This window comes from Patiria miniata, unplaced genomic scaffold, assembly GCF_015706575.1.
Source record: "Patiria miniata isolate m_02_andy unplaced genomic scaffold, ASM1570657v1 HiC_scaffold_6, whole genome shotgun sequence".
Taxonomy (NCBI): Eukaryota; Metazoa; Echinodermata; class Asteroidea; order Valvatida; family Asterinidae; genus Patiria; species Patiria miniata.
Genome location: NW_024037073.1, coordinates 8003657 through 8027256, shown reverse-complemented (window position 1 = coordinate 8027256; position 23600 = coordinate 8003657). Strand labels below are relative to the sequence as shown.

The 23600-nt window shown below is 40.3% G+C and overlaps 2 protein-coding genes across 2 annotated transcripts in view; both read right to left on the bottom strand.

The window, feature by feature from the left end:
* Positions 1–239: 239 nt before the first annotated feature.
* LOC119743013 (receptor-type tyrosine-protein phosphatase T-like) overlaps positions 240–23600 on the bottom strand; it is a 36528-nt gene continuing 13167 nt past the window's right edge. Inside the window, exons 19-36 of the mRNA XM_038219320.1 lie at positions 22985–23102; positions 22443–22501; positions 21934–22175; positions 21654–21741; positions 21263–21339; positions 20782–20818; positions 20481–20578; positions 19865–19984; positions 18832–18980; positions 18101–18236; positions 17242–17388; positions 16664–16763; positions 6767–6843; positions 5281–5415; positions 4653–4784; positions 4251–4396; positions 1640–1775; positions 240–1283 (exon numbers count right to left, since the gene is read on the bottom strand). Coding sequence (XP_038075248.1) covers positions 1173–1283; positions 1640–1775; positions 4251–4396; positions 4653–4784; positions 5281–5415; positions 6767–6843; positions 16664–16763; positions 17242–17388; positions 18101–18236; positions 18832–18980; positions 19865–19984; positions 20481–20578; positions 20782–20818; positions 21263–21339; positions 21654–21741; positions 21934–22175; positions 22443–22501; positions 22985–23102 — 2108 coding nt within the window. The 3' untranslated portion in view covers positions 240–1172. The remainder of the gene's footprint in view (positions 1284–1639; positions 1776–4250; positions 4397–4652; positions 4785–5280; positions 5416–6766; positions 6844–16663; positions 16764–17241; positions 17389–18100; positions 18237–18831; positions 18981–19864; positions 19985–20480; positions 20579–20781; positions 20819–21262; positions 21340–21653; positions 21742–21933; positions 22176–22442; positions 22502–22984; positions 23103–23600) is intronic.
* On the bottom strand, positions 12555–14635 carry LOC119743012. Its single transcript, XM_038219319.1, has 2 exons — positions 13587–14635; positions 12555–12798 (listed from the first exon to the last, which is right to left on the bottom strand). Exons 1-2 carry the CDS (start codon positions 13813–13815, stop codon positions 12566–12568), a joined length of 462 nt encoding a protein of 153 aa, XP_038075247.1. The 5' UTR covers positions 13816–14635; the 3' UTR covers positions 12555–12565.

The following is a 23600-nucleotide window of genomic DNA, read 5'->3' as shown; positions in this document are numbered from 1 at the left end:
ATAATTTTGGAATCAAAATAATCATCTGTTGACACTGTTGCTACAAACAAGAATACTCCCTGCTTACATGCAGTGGATCACGGATGATAATTCTTTCTTCTGTGTGGTCACACTGCCATTCCCGTAGCACTGAAAACAACTGCAAGACTGTCGCTGGAGACGCTGGTTACCGGCCATTAGGCCAGTCAGGAGGTTAAAGATGGCATATCTCAGCGATACCAGTGATAAATAAATACAACTTTGAATACAATCATGTACTTTTATTTAATACGAAAACTTATTTCTCAATTTTAGCCTGATTCCTAAAAAGATACCTGGCTCTCTTAAGGATATAAGCAGAAAATCTGCAAAAGTACGCAAGTACACAATCCGTCGTGAAAGGGGAGAGTTTAAATTAATATAAATTAGATATTCCCAAATCTCGGGTTGGGCATTCTGTTGATAAATCCGACATAGACACAAAGCACTATGTTCTTTATAACGCAAGCAGCCGGAAGCCAAATCCAATGATTTCATCAAATATAGGCTATAAATTTCACACTTAATTTAGGTATCTATTATTTCATTTGATTAATTTTCATATCGTATTTTCCAGGAGCCACACTTCTGGACTCTGACGAAATTGGCACAGATATGTGTATGGTTATGCTGAATAAATGCAGCATTTTTTGCGCAGAAGTATTTGCTCAAATGTCATTCAAGTTATTTCACTTGTTTTTTTTTAAGTCATTACAATGAGATAATATTCTATAACGGACTGCACTAATTGTTAAATTTAAGGCAATGTATTTTTGAGTAGGAAGAAAAGTATAACATGGAAGAAACAAGATAATGTTTAAAATTCTGAAACTCCTGAGTGAGTACCGATGCAATTGTTTCAATACAATTGATATACGTTTCATTATATTTACAGCTAGCGATGCAACTGGTATTGGAAGGCGATGGTTTTGGTAACGGTAGTATGGTACACGAGGCTAGGTTTCTGAAAGTAATATCAATCATATGGCACAGTATGTGCAGAGACGACCTGGTTTAAAAGCCAGACTGAATAAAACAAGGTGCCAGTTTTGTGGATTCTCTTCAGGGGTTTAATTCATATAAAAAAAAAAACAGATTTAAAACAACCGGTTGTGGATCGGCGTTGGAATAGCCAGATTTGCCAACACGGGGCACTATACTTGACTTGTGCAGCTTACATGGATGGAAGCAGCCTGGACATTTTCATAGACAATGTCGCTCTCCATATGCGTCCTCACTGCATCATACAGGAATGTATACTCCTCCTGAAAGAAAACAAACTCAGCATATTTGTAACATGTCTCTAAATATCCGCTGATCCTGTAGCCCAGAGTCTTTTGTTTCCAAGTTTGAGCCAAATACTGAGTAAAAATAAGGAATTCTTAAAAAGAAGACCGAAGACCCAATTATCAGTAAAATGTTTCTGCAATGATTAATTAACATAAATAAAATCTGAAGCTAGCAGAATCAAAACTCGGAGGTAATTTGTTAAAGAAAAATCATTAAATAGACAAAAAACTAATAACAACCATTATTTACGCCCAAGAGTGACAAAGATAGATCGAGAAACAAACCAAAAATGGAGAATCAAACGAATACTCGGACAGAAATAAAAACATACCAGTGACTGAACCATGCCGGGCCGAGCTTCTCTGAGCTTCCTCACGGCATGAAAGACGTCTACAACGTTCTCGTCTTTCAGTTTCTCCAAGATGTTAAGAAGCGCACAGAATGTGCCACTAGCGCCCTCACCGTCACTGAAAGAAAAGGAAGGGTAGTTTGCCAATACACCAATTGGGCTGTTCAATAGGGCATAATCGATCACTGTTCAACAGGGCATAATCGATCATTGTTCAATCCTGGCACCCTCAGTATATTGTGGTTATGTACAAACGGGCCACCTTATGGGCCTTTTTGAAGCGCCCTCCCCGTCACTGAAAGAATTGGAAGGGTAGTTTGCCAACTGACCAATAGGGCAAATCGTCACTGTTCACCAGTGTTGGAGCAAAGGCTTTGACCCTCAAGGCCAAGGCCAAGGCCAAGGCTTTGACCCCCAAGGCCAAGGCCAAGGCCAAGGCTTTGACCCTCAAGCCTCGAGGCCAAGGCTAAGGCTTAACCCTCAAGGCCAAGGCCAAGGCCAAGGCCCTGTTTTATGAAATGACCACTGATATAGAACTAATTACATGTATAGTCAAATGAGTGACACATCATCACGCAAGGGCGGATCCAGAACACAATTGGGGGGGGGGGCAAAGAAATTTTGGTCCCCCCCAAAAAAGTAGGTCAAAAAATTACGGCTTGGGCTTCAGGGCCCACTTAAGGGCCCCGAAAAAATTTTTGGATTCGAGATGCTCTGTGGTGCGATTTTAGGCAATTTCTGACCATTTTAACCGATGTTTTTTGAGGAAAAGATGGTGGTGTACTCATTGCCGGCCTTTATTATGACGTCACATAAAAAAAATTGGTTTTTTTTTTTTTTAGGGGGGGGGGCATGGCCCCTTTTGGCCCCCTGTATCCACCCTTATCATCACGAATTGCTCGTTACGAAGAACAACATTTCTTTAATTGCAATCAACATGCTCGCATAGGCCTACACCGTTTTATGACTGCACTGTATCTATTAAAGTATAAGTTCAGGTCTTCAATATGGTTTAACTAAACAAATTAATGATTTACTTCTATATTGACACACAATTCTCCCAAGTGTAACAAAAGGGGGATCCAAGAAACTGATTTGGGAAATTTTTATTTGCTGGCCCAACATGGTCAGAAATATCAGCATTATCTAAAACAGATACATGCAAATCTTTAGCACTTATCAGGGAGACATATACAACCAATCAGATCTATTCCATAGTTATATGCAATTAAAGTGATCATCTCATTAGCCCCATAAGTGTACGGAATATTTTTGCAGCAAATCAACTACAATGGTAACAAAATGTGATGCTACAAAAGTGGAAGTGTGCCCAACACAGAAATCTATAGGGTGCTTCCCTCCTCCATGGTAATACGATTAAAATGGTAACAGCAAAATTTCGAACAGATTTATCTGGAAAATGCAAAAATCTATGGGCCTTGAAGAGCCTTGACTCAAAATTGCAAGGCCCTGAACCCTCAAGGCCAAGGCCAAGGCCAAGGCTTTTGCCCTCAAGCCTCGAGGCCAAGGCCAAGGCCCTAAAATCCAGCCTTAAGGCAGCCTTAAGGCCAAGGCCCAGCATCAAGGCACTACATCACTGCTGTTCACTCATGGCACCCTCAGTTTTGTGGATGCACTTTACAAACGGGTCACCCTATTGGCCCTTTTGAGATATGGGGACACAACTGGGGGCTGTTTGGTTTGTCTAGACTTTGATGATTGCGAAAGGGTTTTCCCAAACCATATATCACGAAATAACTGGCGCTATAGGCCTATGCCTTTGTCTTTACCAAGAGGTGAGGGGGTTCCATGAATGCATGGTTCTGTTTTAGGATTAGACTTTAGACTAATATGGGTACTTTTTCACAGTACACTCACAGAGAAACCCCCCCCCCCCTATCAGTGGCGAAAATATTTTACATTTCCGCTTTATGCAATAGCTGGCACAATAGGCTATATCAGCTTCGGTCCAAAAATTGGGCCACTGGTATCAAAATGATCGAAAGGAGCTATGCACATAGCGATTTTTGCCAAGGGATGCAAATCTTAGTTGACAAACGTGTGAATGCTTTGCAGTGTGAGCGGTGGCAGTTTGGGATGTTATCACTTTTAGTTGGTTCTTTTTTTCAAAATGGCCGCCAATATGCTTGTTACCGGATTAATTATATGTACAAAAGAGCATGTTTTGGCCACCATGTTTTTTAAAGCTTTTTTAGCATCCAAAAGCTGCCACCGGTACAATGCTATCACATATTTTCCAACTACAAGGGTGGATATCTTGACAAAAATCAAAATGGGCATTTCCCCCCTCATTTGGTACCGACCAAACACCCGGCTGATGGCCTACAATGGTTTCGTCATGGACGGGGGGCTTTGTGAATGTACAGTGATAGCTGTGCTCAGAATGGTCTGTAGTCAGGCCCAACAGATAAAGTACAAAGTTAGTTTTAACTCAAAATGCAGAGGATAGTTAGGTAAAAGAGACTTCAGTTTGAAACTATTGGTCCATTGTTTAGGCCTTCATTTTTGTTTCAATATTCAGTTGATACAATAGAAATGAGCGCGGTTAAACGAATACTCCATCCATCCTTACATGCAGTGGATGACAATTCTTGTTTCTGTGTGGTCGCACTGCCATTCCCGTAGCGCTGCAACCAACTGCAAGACGGTCACTGGAGACGCTGGTACCCTGCCACTAGGCCAGTCAGGCAGTTGAAGATGGCATAACATTCGGGATACCTGCGATAAATATTTCAAAAACATATATTTTAGGCTATATTGAGACAAAATTAACAATGTATGCGAAAGGCGAAATAAAAATACCATAAAACTTGGTGTGGACGTTCTTTTAATGAGTGTGTCAAATCATTGGCGCATTTGCGTAAAAAATTGGGGTTTTTAAGGCAAGCAGCTTAATTTTGAGTCCAAAGGTTTCTTCAAAGAGATACATTTCACACTTAGCAGAAAAAAATCACTTTCCGTCCAACTACTATACCTTGGTTTTAGCATTGGTGAGGGTCAGATAGCGCACCGTAATGTTGTTTGGCATTTTCTCGGTCGACTCCAGGCTTACATCTAGCGGAGGACATGTCAGGGATCCCGCATCGGTCCAATACTTGCCGAAGGTCTATGGACAGAAAAATTAATAAAAACGTTGATGACAAAATAAGACAAGATACTGCGTAATAAAACAAGACATGACGAGGTACATGTATTGAGTTCGACTACAAAACAGTCAAATATGATTAAGGTTTTCAGGGTTAGCTAGGTGAATGGAAAATCAATCAAAATAACCGTCTATCCAGTATGGAATATCGTCTAGACATTTTGTGTGAATAAGCATGTATAAGAAAGCTAAAACAACCATACTGGAGCCTTTTTGAGATATGGAGGACAAAACAGGAGGGCGAAATTTGGTTTGGGTAAACTCTTCATCAGCAAGAGTCTGAAATTATGACTTGAACAGTTTTTTTAAAAAGAGCTGGGTTAAGAATCTCTCGGGTCCAGGGAGACAATTCAGTCTTCGCTTCCAATCTCAACCCCAAGGAAGAAATACCCTATTATAACCAACAACACACCGAAGTCTTTGATAACTTATCCCCGGAGTGATCCCTTGTACTTACCGGATCCTTGTCGTCCAAGTTGTTTAGCATAACGATGCATGAGCAGTTGTAATCATAGACCATTCGCCACAAGTCACCGACGGTCCCTGGTAGGGGCATCTGGGTCGCTATGTACGCACCCTTAGCGCTGTGACTCTGCAGATAACAATACGTGTATCTGTTTATAATATTGCTAAATGCCTCTGGTTGTGTCAGGCACATCACCGACGGAATTAGGGGCCAGGGGCGGCCCCTTGGGTCTGACGTCTGGGTTCGAGTTCCAAGGGAGTAATTTTTTCCCACTTTTACTAGAGAATTCCGAGTATACAGTGTTTACACGTCGGTGAATTCCATTTTATAAATACGATTCTAACACGTTTTGTCCTGGGAGTTTTAGCCAGATGGAAAAATATTTAATTCCCATTATTCCGAGCAATGTCAAAATTCCAACTCCACACAGATTCGCTTCAATCGTAATATAATTTTGTGCCGCTAAAAGAACTATGGATCCCCTCTTTTCTCAAAGATACAAACAACTTCCTGCTTGGTTGTGATACCTACTCGGCACACACAGCCACTCTGCAGCAATACCCATGTCCTGTCTCAAAGAGGACCGCTTAGAAAACAATTACGCAATTAAACTTACGCCAATAATCCATGAGGTGGACTTTGTGTGGGGCTTAAAGAATCTTTTTTAGTAAGTGGTTGGGGCTTAATGCATTTGTCTGTTAGTATAAGTGGTTTGGGATTAATGGATCGGTCTATATTAGTAAGTGGGTGGGGCTTAATGGATTGGTCTAATATATAAGTAAGTGGGTGGGGCTTAATGGATTGGTCTAATATATAAGTAAGTGGTTGAGGCCTGATGGATTGGTCTAATATATTATTAAGTGGGTGGGGCTTAATGAATCGGTCTATAAGTAGGTTGGGATAAATGGATCGGTCTGTTAGTAAGTGGGTTGGGATAAATGGATCGGTCTATATTAGTAAGTGGTTGAGGCCTAATGGATTGGTCGAATATATTAGTAAGTGGGTGGGGCTTAATGAATCGGTCTGTAAGTAGGTTGGATATGGATCGGTCTGTTAGTAAGTGGGTTGGGATTAATGGATCGGTCTATATTAGTTAGTGGTTGAGGCTTAATGGATGGGTCTATTACATTAGTAAGTGGGTGGGGATCAATAGATCGGTCTTTATATTAGTAAGTGGGTGGGGATTTATGGATCGGTCTTTAGTAAGTGGGGTGGGGTTAATGGATTGGTCTTTTATATCAGTAAGTGGTCGGAGCTTAATGGATCGGTCTATTATATTATTAAGTGGGTGTGGCTTAATGGATCAGTCTATAAGTTAGAGTGCTTAAAAACGTCGGAATGAATCTACCATTGCTGACAACATGAATTTCACTGCTCTTTCGCGCAGAGACTGATTCCATCTTAATTTATCATTTAATTAACATCTAGCTACCGTCAAGATCTTTGTTTTAGCGAGTAAACATAGAACATGACTTACACTCAGAAAACATGCATTGATGTAGTCAGTGCTTCCATCTCCTCCTTCGGTCATCAGACGAGGTCTAAAACGGTCCACTGCATTAGAACCATATCAATATAATCACAAATATAACCCGCATCCGTTGTGATGAAAAACATGTGTACACTGTGATATGACATTCGTCTTTTTGTGTTTCCACACAACGATCTCTTGTTTCATCGTGTTATTATACACATCTTATTAAACGTCCAAGATGCAAATCTTTTTGACACCCGAATTCATCAAGGCCGCCAGCTTGGAGGGGATGATGTATGTCTTCAAAAACGTCCAGCGAAGCAACGAAGAGGGGAGCCTTCAAACAGAATCAAGTTCTGGTGGACGTCCTCAGTAGAGAAGAGGTAAACATGGTCCTGCACCAGAATCGGTTTAAACGAGCTCCGTTGTCGATGATGCTGGGACTTCTCAACACACTTGCCGCTAAGGAGGTGTTGGAAGGCAGGAACGAAGGAGAAGTCCGGCAGAGTGTATAGGGCAAGAACCGTAGACAAGTAGTGCTTCAGCCGCAGCACCTTCCCCGAGCTCCAGTTCTGTCACTTGGAAATCTGGCCCAAGTTCCGCGTTCATCGTGGACTCTCCACCATCAGCTGCCGAGCTGTCGGCCCTGGTAGATAACATTTACGTTGACGGGGTGGAAGACGTCCATACCACTCTTCCCCACTCTCGAAGACATGGTCCTTGGAAGTGATGACGTCCTCTCGGGAGGCAACGATGTTATGCAGGGTGACGGCCTTTCAGATGGCGAGGAGATGGACATCGAGCAATCACAAAGGGAGTTGAAGCGTCATTATCAGGAGGATTCTGCAGAAAATTCAGGAAAGCGGTGGCGTGGAAGAGCTTCGGAAGAGGAAGTGGATGAAAAGATAGAACCTAGAAGATACTATTGTCTTACGAGACTCGGTAACAAACATATTAAAAAATACCAGGCAGTTCGTACGATTTTAAATTTAGACACCTTGATCAAAATAATTTCGAAGAAGCCGTCCAACGTTTAGGTGTAATATTCGGTAACATTCTTGAAAGGCAGGGACAGGGGGTTAAATCCCAGTATCCTTACCGTTTATGCCTCTTGACACCATTAACCATGATATTCATATTCACTTTGTGCATATTACTGCAATGCTATTGGGGGGAATCAAACAACGATTGTATAGTGAAGATGTAGAAAGTGCGGAGGATTTTGTAAGACGAAAAAGATCCATCGTTATTAAGATAGACGATAAGGGAACCAATCCGTGTTGTGCTGAGGCAGTTTTAACAGGCATTGCTTCGCTCACATCGAAGCGCCCGTTAGAAGTATACAATATGAAGCGCGGCAGTGCAGTTCAGCGTATCAAGGCAAGGCTTCCAAACTACAACGGGACACGGGGGTGTCAGAAGGTCCATGTGGTATTCCAGAATCACAAACATCCGATGCTTCGCCTGAATTCAGAATCATTGTCATTTCGCGCGACCACATGAATAGAATGATTTTTCAAGGGCCTTCTGGGAAGAAGCAATTTAATTGCTTCTTCCAGATCTTTTTATCATCAGTGCTATATGCGATCCATTATTGATCAACCTACGACATTTTCAACTGATGGACAAGTTGAAAACCGTACTAAAATATATACTTTTTTTATTTTGAGGGCACTCAAGACAGTGGCGTGCACAAGGCAAACCTTTGCGTTGCTCAAATGATTTGTGAAGTGTGTGCCGGGCAGCCATATGGGTATGGCAGCCATATGGGTATGATTGTAGACATATCAAAAGAAGCAAATGATTTTTAGGGAGGATGTGACAAGGAATTTTGTAACTGGCTGTTCCAGTCACCAAACACCCGAAACTCTGTTGAAATTGCTCATAACAAATAGTCATACGATGGGATGTCCCTTCTTCGTTTTCTGTACGAACAAGCTTGTGTATCTGATGTTGCGTATTCCGGGGCAAATATAATATCCAAAGACCCCGTTATAAACGAAAAGCAATTGACTCCCTCAATTTTCTCCCCATGGCCCTAAGTAAGTTACCAAGAACCTTTGGACTGGCCGAAATCAAGAAAGGTTTTTCCCACATCTGTTTAATACCGTACATAATCAGACTTATGTTGGTTTTCTCCTGAGAAAAAGTACTATGCTCCAGATGGTATGAATGAGGAGAGACGAACTGAATTTAACCAATTGTTAAATACAAATTTGAAATGGGAAATACACATTTGACGGATTTGTCCTGACACCCAGACCTTTTATTATTTCAGGGATGCTTTTGGCATGGTTGTCCATATACTGATAGAACCACCGTGATAAAAGATGCAAACAGAAAAACAAATAAGTAGGAATAACGTTGACGGGTTGCGTCTTGGAAATCTTAAATTTAGACTGTCCAGGATACAGCTGTCGAGCTAAGTTCATGATCTGAGATCGATCTTTCGGGTTTTTTTAAGAGCACGAGATAGTGACAATTCAAGGTGATGGTTCTACTATCTCTGGACTGATGATATAAGTTCTACACGATGTAAATAACCGACAGGTTTCGATGGTGTGAGCCTTTGGTAAAAAGTTTGGTCACTTCTGATTTTCATAAGATCGTCCAGAATAATTAAACTTCTGTCTCGCGGGTCAATGAGATCTGACCAATCCCCTGGCAGACTCTCCACAAACTGAACAGCAGGTATATCGCGAGACAGTTCCTCGTAAGCCGGCTGATATTGACCATAACGTCAATACATCTTTGTAGGGCACTGAACAAATACATCTTCTCTATGCTTAATCAAATTACACACCCAATTAGTTTTACCCGACCCGGTTGGACCCGCCTCACAGAATATCGAGGGATGATGCAACCTCTTTGGCATTTGAAAGACTAATACGCTTAAATGTAATAGGGCATTACTCTTATAATGGGACATAATTGACCATGCTTTTGTCAACATTTAAAAAAAAAGGATTCATGCAATTTTGCAATTATATCATTTCTATTTTTACGCACGAAAGAATTTTCTTATGACATCATTTCTATATTTACACAAGAAAGGATTTATTTTAATACATACAGTAATCTTAGTTCACAGTACCAAATCAACTTATTTCACGTACAAATTTATCACGCTTTATTTCGTGGATGTAATAATCGACCAGACCTCGGATTCGTTCAATGCCTGCTATTGCTTTATAGTTAGGTGTATACACTTTGCGAATGGATACATTTTTCCACCTGCATTCAGAAATAATGTTATGTCTACAAGTACAGTTTTAACAAAAAAAAACACTTACAAATTCGTTCTGATCGAGTGATAAAATATGGTCATCTTTACAATAAAAGTCTTGAGACATATTCGGTCTGTACACAGTAATAACAGCTAGGTTGGATTGTACCTTCCAGTAGATAAGTTGTTGTAACAACAGACGTGTCGTCACTTTGTGACTGATAATCCTCAACAAAACATACATTTGGTATCAAAACAAATATCAACAGTGCTAAATTCAATAAGATACTGATAAAAAAAGACATATGTAAACGAATTTAGGAAATGCATTTCGAATGCAATCTTTACAATTACCCATAATGACATGATCTGTTCACGACTTTCCTCTTTAATGTTTAATTATGAAACGAACAACATTCGAAAAGGTTGACATTAAAAAGGGGGCAATTTAATAATTCAAATAATTTTAGGGTAATGCAATACAAAATTATAAATATACATTTATACAATTATAACTTTTTGGAGCTGTAAGAAGGTGTGAGAAACATGTGTTGTGTATTCTGAAGTTTCAATTGAGAAACCGATACGGACTAAGAAAAACGAACAATACGATCCTGACGTACTCGACGGGCGTAACCATAGGGGGACTGTGACAAAAAAATTCTAAAACAACTCGTTTGTGGTTAAACAATCGGAAGTCTCTTTTCATATAATAGACTTGGTTATATTTGCTTGGTTAAAGTGTCACGCGTTATTTTGTACGGATCCGTTATGCTGATTTTGGCATCTTTATCAACTCTGACGATCTTTGAAACTGTGTCAAAATGTAACTCTTAAGCATTTCTATAATTCCATGTATATCCCCTGACTTTGCAACATGTTTTCCCTGTTTCTAACCGATATGCATAATTTTTGGTCCCCGACTAAAAACATTCAATGAAATTTCCGTCCTTAGGGTTTGTTTTATCTGTCAGTTCTCCCAATAAGTCGCCCAGAGGAGGTTTATACTCGCCCGGTCTTTCTTCAAATGCTGTCTGTGTCAAAGTACAGTACGGATTCGGGGTATATCTGTTCCATTATGCTTTACAGTTTCAGGCGAGCATGAGCTGTGGTGAAAGCGGCTATAACCACATTGGTTCGAGGATTCGGGTCTACAAACGCTTTTTCTTGCCAACGCTCGTACTTGACCTCAGCTACTTTATCATCGATAACGTTTACGTGAGTCACAACATCTTCATCAGAAACCAACAAGTTAAACATCCCAGAAGCTATTTTAGCATTAATTTGGTCAATGCTCTTAGTCCAGGGTTTTGCTGAATCTTGTTTTGGTCGAGTATGACACGCTCCTGGCTATTATTACTCGTCAAGATACCGTTGTATATCTTCCCTCATTTTTGCACCAATGCGGTAGGCCAGAACTTTCTTGTTTGATTTTTGAGAAAGTGTTCACATAAGAACCGAATAAATCCCCTTCCGTTCAGGATCGCATTATTTTCTATTATCGAAATTCCACACGGTGTCGATACTAAGAACTTTATACCCTAACTCAATGGCCTTCTCGATTTCGAGCGAAACCCAAGTACCGCACAATGCTCTTTCCTCGTCATTGAGATGACATGGTGTCTGCTTGGTCTGCTCGGCACTTGTACGGCACAGGGGGAACATTCATTTATTATTAGCTCCGTATGACAGGAGCTGATGGTACAAGTTTGACGGCGGTAAGACTTTACATTTGATTAATCCAAAATATTCAGATACATCGCCAAAGTTTTCAGATATTATCCTGTTCGTTAGTACAAACGTCAAACACGCGCACGCACCCATGCCCATTGGATAAACACTCAAGTTGCGTTAGCTTCCGGTTCCAATGGTTCCGATGCTAGTTAATGGCCAGTGGGCGTGGTATAGACTGAACTGGCGTCACACTAACGAAACGTATACGGGGATGCCCTATATTTATTAATATATGGATATAATGCTGTGGAATCTGCATATCTTTCTTTTTCATCCCCTAATTGTGTCTCTTAAAATAGACGAGTTGCATTGGTGCGTCCACTGTAGAATGCGTCTCGCGGATTTAGTGATGGACAATTTGTCAGGCCATCCGACAATAACGTCTGGTCTTTTAAATGTCATGTTTTTCCAAACGCTATTCCACTCACATTCCCACATCTCGACATAATTGCATTCGGGCACTTGTGTTTGGATAAATCTTTTTTTCTCTCTAGTGTGCACATGTACACCTCATTCATTGTCTGTTTGCATCTTTTATTCACGGTGGTTCAATCAGTATAACACTTTGGACAACATGCCAAAAGCACCCCTGAAATTCATTTTAAAAAAGTCTTGGTGTCAAGACAAAATCCGTCAAATTTGTATTTTTTGACCTGCTTTTCTCCTCCATTTTGCGCGTGCTGAATGTGAATCCCTTCAATTTTATTAACATAACGCATCCACTTAAGTGCTGTTTTGGGATAGATTGTCTTTATTTTCCTAACCATTCGGAGGTAAAACCGCTATGGTTTCCGGGGACAAAAAAAAAAGTCTAAAAGTCAAATTACAAGCTGACGCGATAGTTATATGCAATTCTTGAAAGGATCCACACCATCGTCATCGGGCCCCAAGGAAGTTACTTGTTTGAACAACAACCGAAATTGTTGACAGCAGCGACTTAGAATATCTATGTCGCTTATACAGTATGCTAGGAGCTCATCTTTGAGCACGAAGGGTCGTCCCGACTCCTCATCATACCATTGGTTAAATTCAGTTCGTCCCTCCTCATTCATACCATCTGGATCATCGTATTTTTCTGAGGGAGAGAACAAACATAAGTCTGATTATGCAAGGTATAAAACAGGTGTGGGAAAAAGCCTTTCGACATTTCGGCCAGTCCAAAAGTTCTTGGTAACTTACTTAGGGCCATGGGGAGAAAATTGAGGGAGTCAATTACTTTTCGTTTGCACGGGGTAGATTGATGGACATTATTTTTGCCCAAGAATACACAACATCAGGTACAAAAGCATTTTCGTACAAAAAAGAAAGAAGAAATGATTCTGGAATACCACATGGACTTTCTGACACCCCTGCGTCCCTATGTAATTTGGTGTTCTGAGTACCCTAGCTGAATTGCCCTGCCGCGCTTCATATTGTATACTTCTGACGGGCGCTTCGAGGTAAACGAGCCAACGCCTGTTACAATTGCCCTAGCAAAACACGTATTGGTACCCTTGTCGTCTATCTTAACGATGGACCTTTCTACATCTTTACTACAATCGTTGTTTGATTTTCCCCGAATAGGCATTGCAATATGCACAAAGTGAACCTGTATGACTGTAAAACCTCACTAAGTCTTGTCATTAGTCGGTCCACCATTAACTCGTCAAGAGGCATAAACGGCAAGGATACCGGGTACTCCAAATCCAGTACATCAATAATGAATTGAATTTTATCGTGGGATTGAACCCAGCCTTTCAAGAATGTTGCCGAATATTACACCTAAACGTGGTACGGCCTCTTCGAAAGTCTTTTGATCAAGGTGTTTGAATCTTACTTGATAATTGTACGAACATGCCTGGTATTTTTTAATATGTTTCTCACCCAGTCTTGTAAGACGATAGTATCTTTTTGGATGTTCCACTTCATACTCCTCTTCGCCCGAGGCTTTTCCACGCCACCGCTTTCCCAAACTTTCTTCAGAATCCTCCTGATGATGACGCTTCAACTCCCTTTGTGATTGGTCGAAGTCCATCTCCTCGCCATCTAAAAGGCCGTCACCCTGCATAACATTGTTGCCTCCCGAGAGGACGTCATCACCCCCGAGGACCATGTCTTCGAGAGTGGGCAGAGTGGGATCGACGTATTCCACCCCGTCAACGTCGATGTTGTCTACCAGTACCGACAGCCCGGAAGCTGATGGTGGAGAGTCCACGATGAACGCGGAACTTGCGCCAGATTTCCGAGTGACAGAACCGGAGCTTGGGGAAGGTGCTGCGGCTATGAAGCACCACTTGTCCCCGGTTCTCACCGCCTCTGCCGACCATCTCCTTCGTTCCTGCCTTCAGACGCATCCTTCGCGGCAAGCGTGTGGAGACGTCCCAGTATTATCGACAACGGAGTTCCTTTAAACCGAATCTGGTCCAGGACCATGTTTACATTTTCTCTACTGAGGACGTTCACCAGATCTTGATTCAGTTCGAGGTAAGGTATAGGCTCCCCTCTTCTTCGCTTCGCTGGGATTTTTGAAGACATACATCATCACCTCTCAGCTGGCGGCCTTGGTGAATTCGGGTGTCAAAAAGATGTGCATCTTGGACGTTTAATAATATGTATATAGTAACACGTTGAAACAAGAGATCGTTGCGTAGAAACACAAGAAGACGAATGTCAAATCACAGTGTAAAGATACACGAAAAGTGTGTGGTAAATTTAGGTTTGTTGCTAGTACAGTTTTTATAGTCCCTGGCTTACGCAATTGTTTTATATTCTCTTAACTAAAATGATAATTAGTAGGGATCGTGTACATTTTTTTTTCAACCTGATAACTTATGTCCAATCACGATCCTTATAGATCACCTCCCTATTGTCTTCACCAATCACATTGTAGGATTTTGACGGCAAAACAACCAAATTGTATTCTTTAACTTTCACCCAATCTACGCTCCAGTACCCAATTTTACGGCGCTGCTAAGCAAACAAATTTGCTTAGCACACAAAAAACCTGGCTTATAAAAGCAGTTTACCAGCCAAAGCTCCACTTGATTTTCATGCTATAGCAAACAACAGCTGAATACTAATCACGAGCAATATACACATGGGCGTCGCGAGGGGGGGGCAAGGGGGGGCACTTGCCCCCCCCCCCCCCCCTGGAAAAGCAAAAAAAAAAAAAAAAAAAAAAGGAAGAAAAAGGAAGAAAAAAAAAAGAAAAGAAAAAGAGGCGCGAAGACAAAGTGGTGTAAATTTAATGAGTTGGGGGGGGGGCAAAATGTCCCTGCCCCCCTCTAAAACTGATAAATCGAGAATGTGTTGAGAAATACAAGCATTTTTTGGCAAAAAAAAATTTTGCCCCCCTCTAGAAAAAATCCTGGCGACGCCCATGAATATACATCACATGGAGTTTTAGCTGGTAAATTGCTTTTATAAGCCAGGGTTTTTTTTGGCTAAGCAAGTGTTTGTGCTAAGCAGCGCCGTGAAATTGGCCCCAGAACTCTACGTTATATTCTAATCCTCCCACCAATCACATTGTAAGATTTTGACGGCAACACAACACCCTTATCTCCAACCGCAAGTTTACCTAATTCTCTTGTTACACAACTCTCTCATCTACTCCTTATCTACTCCACCCTCAAAAGCACACCCTAATCCTCCTAATCCCTTCTATTTTTACGCCTTATCAGCTTCTTAGGACCCCGTTCCCACTTGATCCACCAATTGGGGGATCTGATCCACCTTTTGCCAAATTGCCGGATCAGATCCCCCAATTGGTGGATCAGATCCGGCAATTGTGTGTAGTGGGAACGCTAACCGTTATAAGGTGGATCAGGATCAGATCCACCTTTTCTGATCCACCTCTGGACCAGGATACAGATCCCCCAATTGGTGGATCAGATCCGGCAATTGCCGGATCACGATCAGATGGGAACGCAAAAGGTGGATCTGATCCGGCAATTTGACCTGTTAACATCCGCCCGGTGCACGAGTGGCGCGAAAATGTTGCGGTCTCATGAACGAAGAAACACGTTTTCAGGCGTGTAGCTCATGTGAAGATTTCCAGCGTATACAACATGCACAATAAACAACCGCTGAACTACGGGCTAGCACCGCGCATGCAAAAGCGCACGTGGTATCCACAAACTACACTACAGGCCTTATTTTTGTTGCGTGTTCGTCCATTACTTAACCTTTTTCATTCCTGAAATTTTACTTATTTCTCCATCCATAAATGACTCTGAGTCCGCACTCACCAAAAGACTTCACTTTGGCACAGAATCATGGAAAAGCTTACGAGTATGCGGATGAGAATAGTGCCGATAACGCGGTACGTACGGAGGTGACAAATCTGAAGTATTGATTATAGAAAATTGGAAAATGATGTCGTAGTACATCATGTGACCGTTTCTAACCAATGAGAAGCTTCAGAACCAGGGAATCCCTTATCGATGCATTGGTTTCTGCCGTGATGTCACACAATGAGCGGCTCTGTTGGATTTCACCTGTTAATTTATGCACGCACGGATCCTCTACGGATCCGTGATTTATGTTGGTGAATTCGCGTAATTTTTTGTCTGTGAATTCTGATAGTGCTGTTTGAAAACTGACCCACCCTGGCCTAGCATGCAACCATGCAACAATGGCACTCCCACAGAGCGCGCGTAATTCGGAACTCAGTGACCTTTCGGACCCAACATTTCCGTACGAAAAGGTGGATCAAGCATAAGTGGGAACGCGACTTGCGGTTTCGTTGCGGTAAGATAACGATCACACCAAAATGCTGGATCTTGATCCACCTTTTTCCAATTCAAGTGGGAACGCGGTGAAATTCATCACCCTGTATCTTATCTATTACGTAATGTTTGTTTTCTACTAGGGTGTTAATTAAAGAAGTTGTGACTTACCTTTTCTTTTAAATGAACGTTCTTGTCACCTGAATACGTCAGGTTGTAATTTTTAATTCATACCTGGTAACTTGTCTGGGAATCTATTCTTTCCAACGTTCTTCGGATCCCGACCTCCTAGACATTGGTCTGAACTCACAATACTGGACAGACGAGTGAGTTTCTAAACAACAAACGAGAGAAATGTCCAAGAAAGGTTATATCTGACACAGAAACACTGAAAATATCACAAACTGAAAGTTATACTGTAAATTATTATAAAAGCAGTGGCTTATCCAGCTAGTAAGGCATTTTATACGGTTTTTAAAAGGGTTCAGACGTCAATACAGAAAAGTCTTATTTTGCCTCGCCCAGCATACAGGAAGTGGCGTATACTCCACTTCACTGATCTGGTCATTATTTCGCAAAACTGGCTTATTAAAATAGTTATTATTTAGCAATAAACTAATAAACCGTTTAGTCATATGGGTTTATCATCCATAAACGATCCGTCAAGTCTCGGTGGTGCGGCAAAACTATCATATTCGTCAATTTGTGGTGCACATCAAAATTTGTAGACGCTATGCAATATATTTTTTAATTGCGTTCCCATGAAGTATGAACCGGCCTTTAGAGAGAATTTTATATGACAGATTTCTCACCTCAAACTGTTCTTGAAGCCCAGTCGTCCGATTTGAATTGGTCTTCTTTAGGCCAGCTAGTTCGCTGCGAAAGGCATCTGCTTGTATGGACGTGCCGCCATATTTGAATTCTTCTAACAAAGCATCAAATACGAACTCATACTGTGCCTGAATATGTACAAAATGTATAGCAGGGAATGCGATTAGAACGAATGCCAGGTTTGTGAATCAGTTACTTTCTCTCGCTTTCAAGTTCTTTAACCTGCCTTCAAAATGTGTGCATCAGCTGGCTTTGGTTTTTCAAGCATGATTATCATGAACTCCCTCTGTTGACTTAAGTCGGTTATTTTCTCCTACCTCTAAATATGACACTATCTTTCATTTCTTCATGCTTCTATTTAAACGTAACAACATAAACATTACTCCAGATTTGATTTAACATCATATTATGAAATTATATATTGAAGAGCAGTTTTACTACATAAGTGATATGTCGGGCTGATATTTCACAATGGAAGACTTTTGAGACACTTGGTGTCAGAGAACAGTCCTTTTCAATTGCTTACGTCATGATAAATCTAATGTGCGCATGTCCAACAATTGAATAGAACCGTGAGTGTTTTCTGCCACCAAACGGTTCAAAACTTTCCAATTAAGTATTTATAGCCGTGTGCTTTGTAGAAGTAGTTGAGTGCATGCAAAACAATACCAATTCCTTTTTAACTAATTCCAAATTATTTGCAAAAAGAAACATTTTCATTTTTATTTTGAAAATGCTGATGAAACATTCCCAGGAGGAGATCTGAAAATAGGGAATTATGTGCAAATGTACAGTGTGATTTATTGAACATGAATTTTCTTTCGATTTTTTTTTACGTACGGCTGTTTGAATCATTTTCATTCTTCTGTCTCTCATTCTACGAGCGAAGTTCCAGATGTCAACTTTGCCCTCTATCCTGGCTTGATCCAGCATGGCGTCGAGTACGATGTAGGCTCCAGTACGGCCAACTCCAGCACTACAGGGTTAAGCACACGAAAAGAAACTACAGTCCCAAAATTACCAAATAATATCATTTGGTATCAATATTCACAATGAACACTATGCATGCAAAAGTGAGCCTTGTACCAATGTAGAAGACAAACAATATTCTTAAATAAAAAGTAATCGTTATTTTTATCATGACAGCAGAACATCGACTTGTCTTTTCGAGGGAACAATGTTTTATAATCAAGACTACAGCTGAAATGTCCCACTCAGTCGTTTTCAAAACCCTTTGAATTTTGTCAATGTGACGAGATTTATAGATTATTCATGGCTTTTTAGTGCACCTGGCCACTGGAAATGTTTAGATGTTCGATCTAAACAAATGTTTATTTGTTACGTACCATGCACTTGCACTCTTTTGAACTGTTTTGTACACAGTTGTATATAGTCAACAAAACTAGTCATACACTGCCTAGCGTGTGTTCAGTGTACCTTACTCCAACAATGGTAAGCAACGTTTCTCAACAAACTTGTTATAAAATATTTTCATGCACCAAGAATGTCTCAAAATGATTAGTGAGCAGGACACTTGAATCAGTTGTTGTTCTATTCCACTGGCCACCAACCTGCAATGTACAACCATTGGTCCGGTGTCTTTGGAGCTGTACGCCTTGACCATTTTGACGAAGCTGATGACCTTACTTGGGTCGTAAGGTACACCCATATCCGGCCACGACGTGAAGTGGTACTGACGCACATTTCTGGTAGACTGACCCTAAGTTCGTTTAGATAAATATAAACTCATCAGCACTGCTTTCACACTGTAAGAGCTTTACCTAATGGGTGGTGAAGAAGTATTTCAAAATACACTGAACGTCTTGAAAATGTGAACCGCATACTAATAAGATAAACCTAGCTAAAGTCGATAGAAAGGAGTTACAGGTTGTACTGGTATCACATAGAACATAGCAATAATAGTACACAAACTGCATGCACAGCTCTGTTTTTCGGTAACAACAAGCAATAAAATCCTATGTTAGACCAGTTTGAGGTAAAAGAAAATCACACCCTCAATAATGATACACCTCAATAATGGTGGGTTGAAAATGTGGAAATAATTTAGTTCTAAATTCGGGAACAAAAACAATGATTGCCTACGAAACATTCATATATCTATATTATGGCCTTATGTTTAGTTTAATAACAGGCCCAATTTGCCACTCTGGCTAAATTCCTTAGTCAACAGAGAACTTGTCATTTACTAACCAAAAGTGTCAAAGAGTCAGCTGTATTACCGTTTACATACGAATCTAAAATATCCGTCCGCACCCACCTTTACCCAGCCTGAATAAAACAGTCACAACTTGTCTAAAACAGAACAGGCAACATAATTATGTCCCCGCCAAAATAATATTCGGAATTACTTTAAACTACGTAAACCCTATACCGGCTTCTTTGTTAGGTCGAAGTCTGATTCTGAATTTCTAGAGGAAATACCTGCTATTATTGTGATTTAGTTGTCATTACCTCAAGGACCTGTAAAACCTTCTTCAAACCCTTTGTCTCATCCCGCATAAGCCGATGTAAAAACACATACGTCAATGGTTTCCCCAGATAGGTATAAATGGACGAGATACGATCTGTAATGCTTCTTGATACCTCTTTTTGTAGTTTAAAATCGCGTATGGTGTAGTCTACATGTCTCTCCTCTGCCTGTAGTCTAACCGTCAGCTGCCCGTAGGTTGCTGTGTCATCTGGCCAGTATTGAGCACACTTACTCTGAAGAAAATACGGATTTGGGAAATGTATTTCATCCATCTTCATATTGTGTGTGGTGCCAATTAAGGCATTATTTGATTTCCAGTTTTGTGAGCTTGTATTGTTACCTTTTCAGGCAACCCTTTTATAGCTACTGTATTCTAGGCTTTATATGTCGAAAAAAAAAGATAATTTCGGTATTTAAGGCACATTGAAGCTTCTTGGCATACATCAAAATAGCTGCCGGGGATTTCCAACTTATTTGCGTAAATCTGCATATAGGCTTCAGGACGAAAATGTTACTGAAAGTAGGTAGTAGAATGATACAAATCAGTCTTGTAAAAACACTCTACACTAGCAGATAGGCGCACACGATTTAGTGATCCGTAAAGAGTCGCTGGTAAAGTTTTGAACGAATATAACAAATAGGAGGATTCCTTTGCTTAAACACTTGACTACAGTTTAAATGATACTTAAGGCGACCCAAACTATCTCTGACGAGGCTCAGAAGTGTTACCTTGACGCCTTCCAGTAGGTTGGTCAACATAACGATCTTAGACGTGTTTTTCTGCCAAACCATGCGCCACATGTCAGTCACAGAGGCCTTGTTTGGACCTTAAGCAAAATATATATATTAACAAATTTCAAGCATAACATAATAGATTAAGGTACTTCCGAAACAAGCAAAACTAACCAAACGTGGAGCGAATCTTCTTTAACATATATTATTTGCACTACATGCATTCCATTTTTAACTTTGAAATGATTGAAATTCAATGGCACTTTCAGTACACTTTAAGAGAGAAAAAACATCATACCTTGACTTGCAATGTACCTGTTTGCTTCATTGAAACCCTAAAAAATTAAAAGAAAATGATATTAATTTCACTGACACAGAAAAGATCACCCATCGCGCCAACTGCGTAAATCCATACACCATCGTGGTTGAACAGTCAAATCGGAGTCAGGTATTAAAGAACAATGAAATTGCAAACAAAAATTATGTTCATGAAAATCTGCAAAAACATCCATCTGAACAAAAGGGTGAAAAAAAATTTCTGCAGACAATTAAAATGGAAACAAATTATAATAAACCAGGCTCGGCCTCAAATACAATATATCAGTTTACGTAATACAAGCTATTACAGGCAGGTATTACACTCCCATTTTGAGGGGAAAATGATCTCCACTGGTCCTGGCAACATGCCCGCAAATGTGTTAGCGGGTAGTTAAAATTGAACAATTATTCAGCTATGTTCCTTGATTTATGAAAGTGTCTCATTGGTCATTGGTTCTTACGTCAATGTAACTTGCGTTCACGTAATCCGAGTACGGGTCATCTGGTAGTTCTTCAAGTACGACACGATAATCGTCGTCTAAAAAGTGAATGATATGAACGTTACACAGATTCAATTATAATACCAACGTCTTGTTACTATACATCACTAGGAAAAAGCTTGCAACTTAATTTAGTTTTAATTTTCTCGAAAATTGGCAATTTCAAGGAGTCCGTTCTCAAAAAAGGGTCATTGAAGATTTTCTTTTAATCATTAACGCGGTCAATTTTTTTGCATGTTATAGTATTTATATACTTACAACGATAATACTGCTGAAGTAAATGCTTATTTGAAGTAAAATTAATTTTTCATTTACATAAATTCATATCGCTGAAGTAGTAGTATTTACTCACAAGGAATAATGTTGGCGTAGCGGTTCTTTGCTCTGTTCTGCTCGTGTCTTGCTACGGAACTGGGGTTGAGAGTCCCATCCGGCAAACTCTACAAGAACAAGGCAAACTGAAACATGACTGATCAACATACTCACAAGGAGGAATGTGACACCCTCAGTAGTAAATATGATTCACTGAGTAAGCATGTATTTAAACACCATATTTTATAGACCATCTTTAAGTATTGCTAATTATTTTTCTTTCGTTTCAATGACACGGTTTAGCTGTACTTGCTAATTACCTTATAATCTCTGAGAAATCCATTTGCGTCCCCATGCAAGTCATGCTTCTTCTTCCAAACATAGTCCTCAAAGTCAGCCAGGGCCACGGGCTGGTGAGACGCTTGCCTCTTCCGCTGGGTAGGCTTAGGTTTGGCCGCGACGACAAGCGACTGTGAAGGAACGCTAGGTATAGATGCGGCCTCTTCCGAATTACAGATCTCCTCTGCCGCATTAAACGTGCCGAGATTGATGTCTTTTAGATCTTCAAAATGAATGAATCAATCGGTAAAGCGGTTTTTGCAGTGTTTTGTGAAGGAGACGTGCTACAGAAATGACATTGGACAAACATTCAGAAAAAAAAACCGAAGTATACACATAGGTTTGACAAGTCTGCTTAAGTCAAACGAAACCCGAATATCGTGTATTATTACGCTCAGAAAGCTTCTAAAACCCTGCTTTTCAAAGAAAATGCCAACCGGTCCTTGGACGTCTTATAAAGCTAATAACACACGAAAATGTATAGGCCTACCATTACTCGAATCCAAGTTGATACCATCCGAGCTCAATGTCTGTTTTCTTGCTCGTCGTCTACATTTTAAAAAAAAAAACAGTTGCAAAATAATCGTTTCATATATCAACATTAAAAATGTATTTGCCGTCATGAATGGAACTACTTTCCATTTTCTTGAGTGGGAGGTTGCATCAGCGGCTGAAGACACTGTTCTTTTGTTATCCATGTTTTTTCCTTTAAAATATTGTTTCACATGTCTCAATGTAAAACGAAGTTTGCAGAGGCCTACATGCGGGGTATTCTTTCAGGGAAAGGAAAACGACATCAGTTCAAAACGAGTAACAGCAAAACGCCCCTTCCATTTAATATTCTCTTTTTGAAGATGACAAAATTCGTAGCCAATCGTTTTTAGAGACATTCACCATTTTGACCATGAACCAAAAAGCTATACATACGCCACTTAGAACTTATACTATCATATTTCTTCCTCGGTGTCAAAAGACAAGGTTTTTTTAACAGATTACGATGTATAGTTTTATGACTAAACTTCAGGCTCCTACCTTATAAAGATTACTCCAACGGCTAATCCCACTAAGATGATGAGCAGGAAGGGAACTACCAACGCAGCCACAGGGAAACCGCCTTGACTATCGTTGTTTCCGAAATTACTTCCAGCCACTGTAAGGGAATGATACGTTTTGACGATTTAAAAGTACAGCATTGGTAACAGATATTTTGTCTTTGCTCTCCAACAAATTTGATTCCTCACGACAATTTCTATTTGTATGTTTTATTTCTACGAAAATAAACCTTCTCTTTTTTCTATATTGGGCGTCCACAGCCCTCTGAAAAAAAGTGCTTATATTTTTGGTTAACTTTGGGTACAAACAGATTCGCCTAAAGAGTAGACTGGTTCCTAGTCCCAATATTATCGATATGGACGGGGCGGAAACCAGTTAACCTGCGAGAACTGAAATATTTGCGGGCCTCTCAAATAACGTATTTGTAAAGTAATTATTACGTAATTTAACATATCCGGGGTTTTTTTCATCTTGGGTCTCATTCGAAAGTGAAAAGCTTGTATTGCTAAAGAAACATAGTAATTCCAGAAAAATGAATTCCAGTTGAGTGACTCCCAAATAGTACCAACAGTACATCTGTAATTCAAAAACGAAT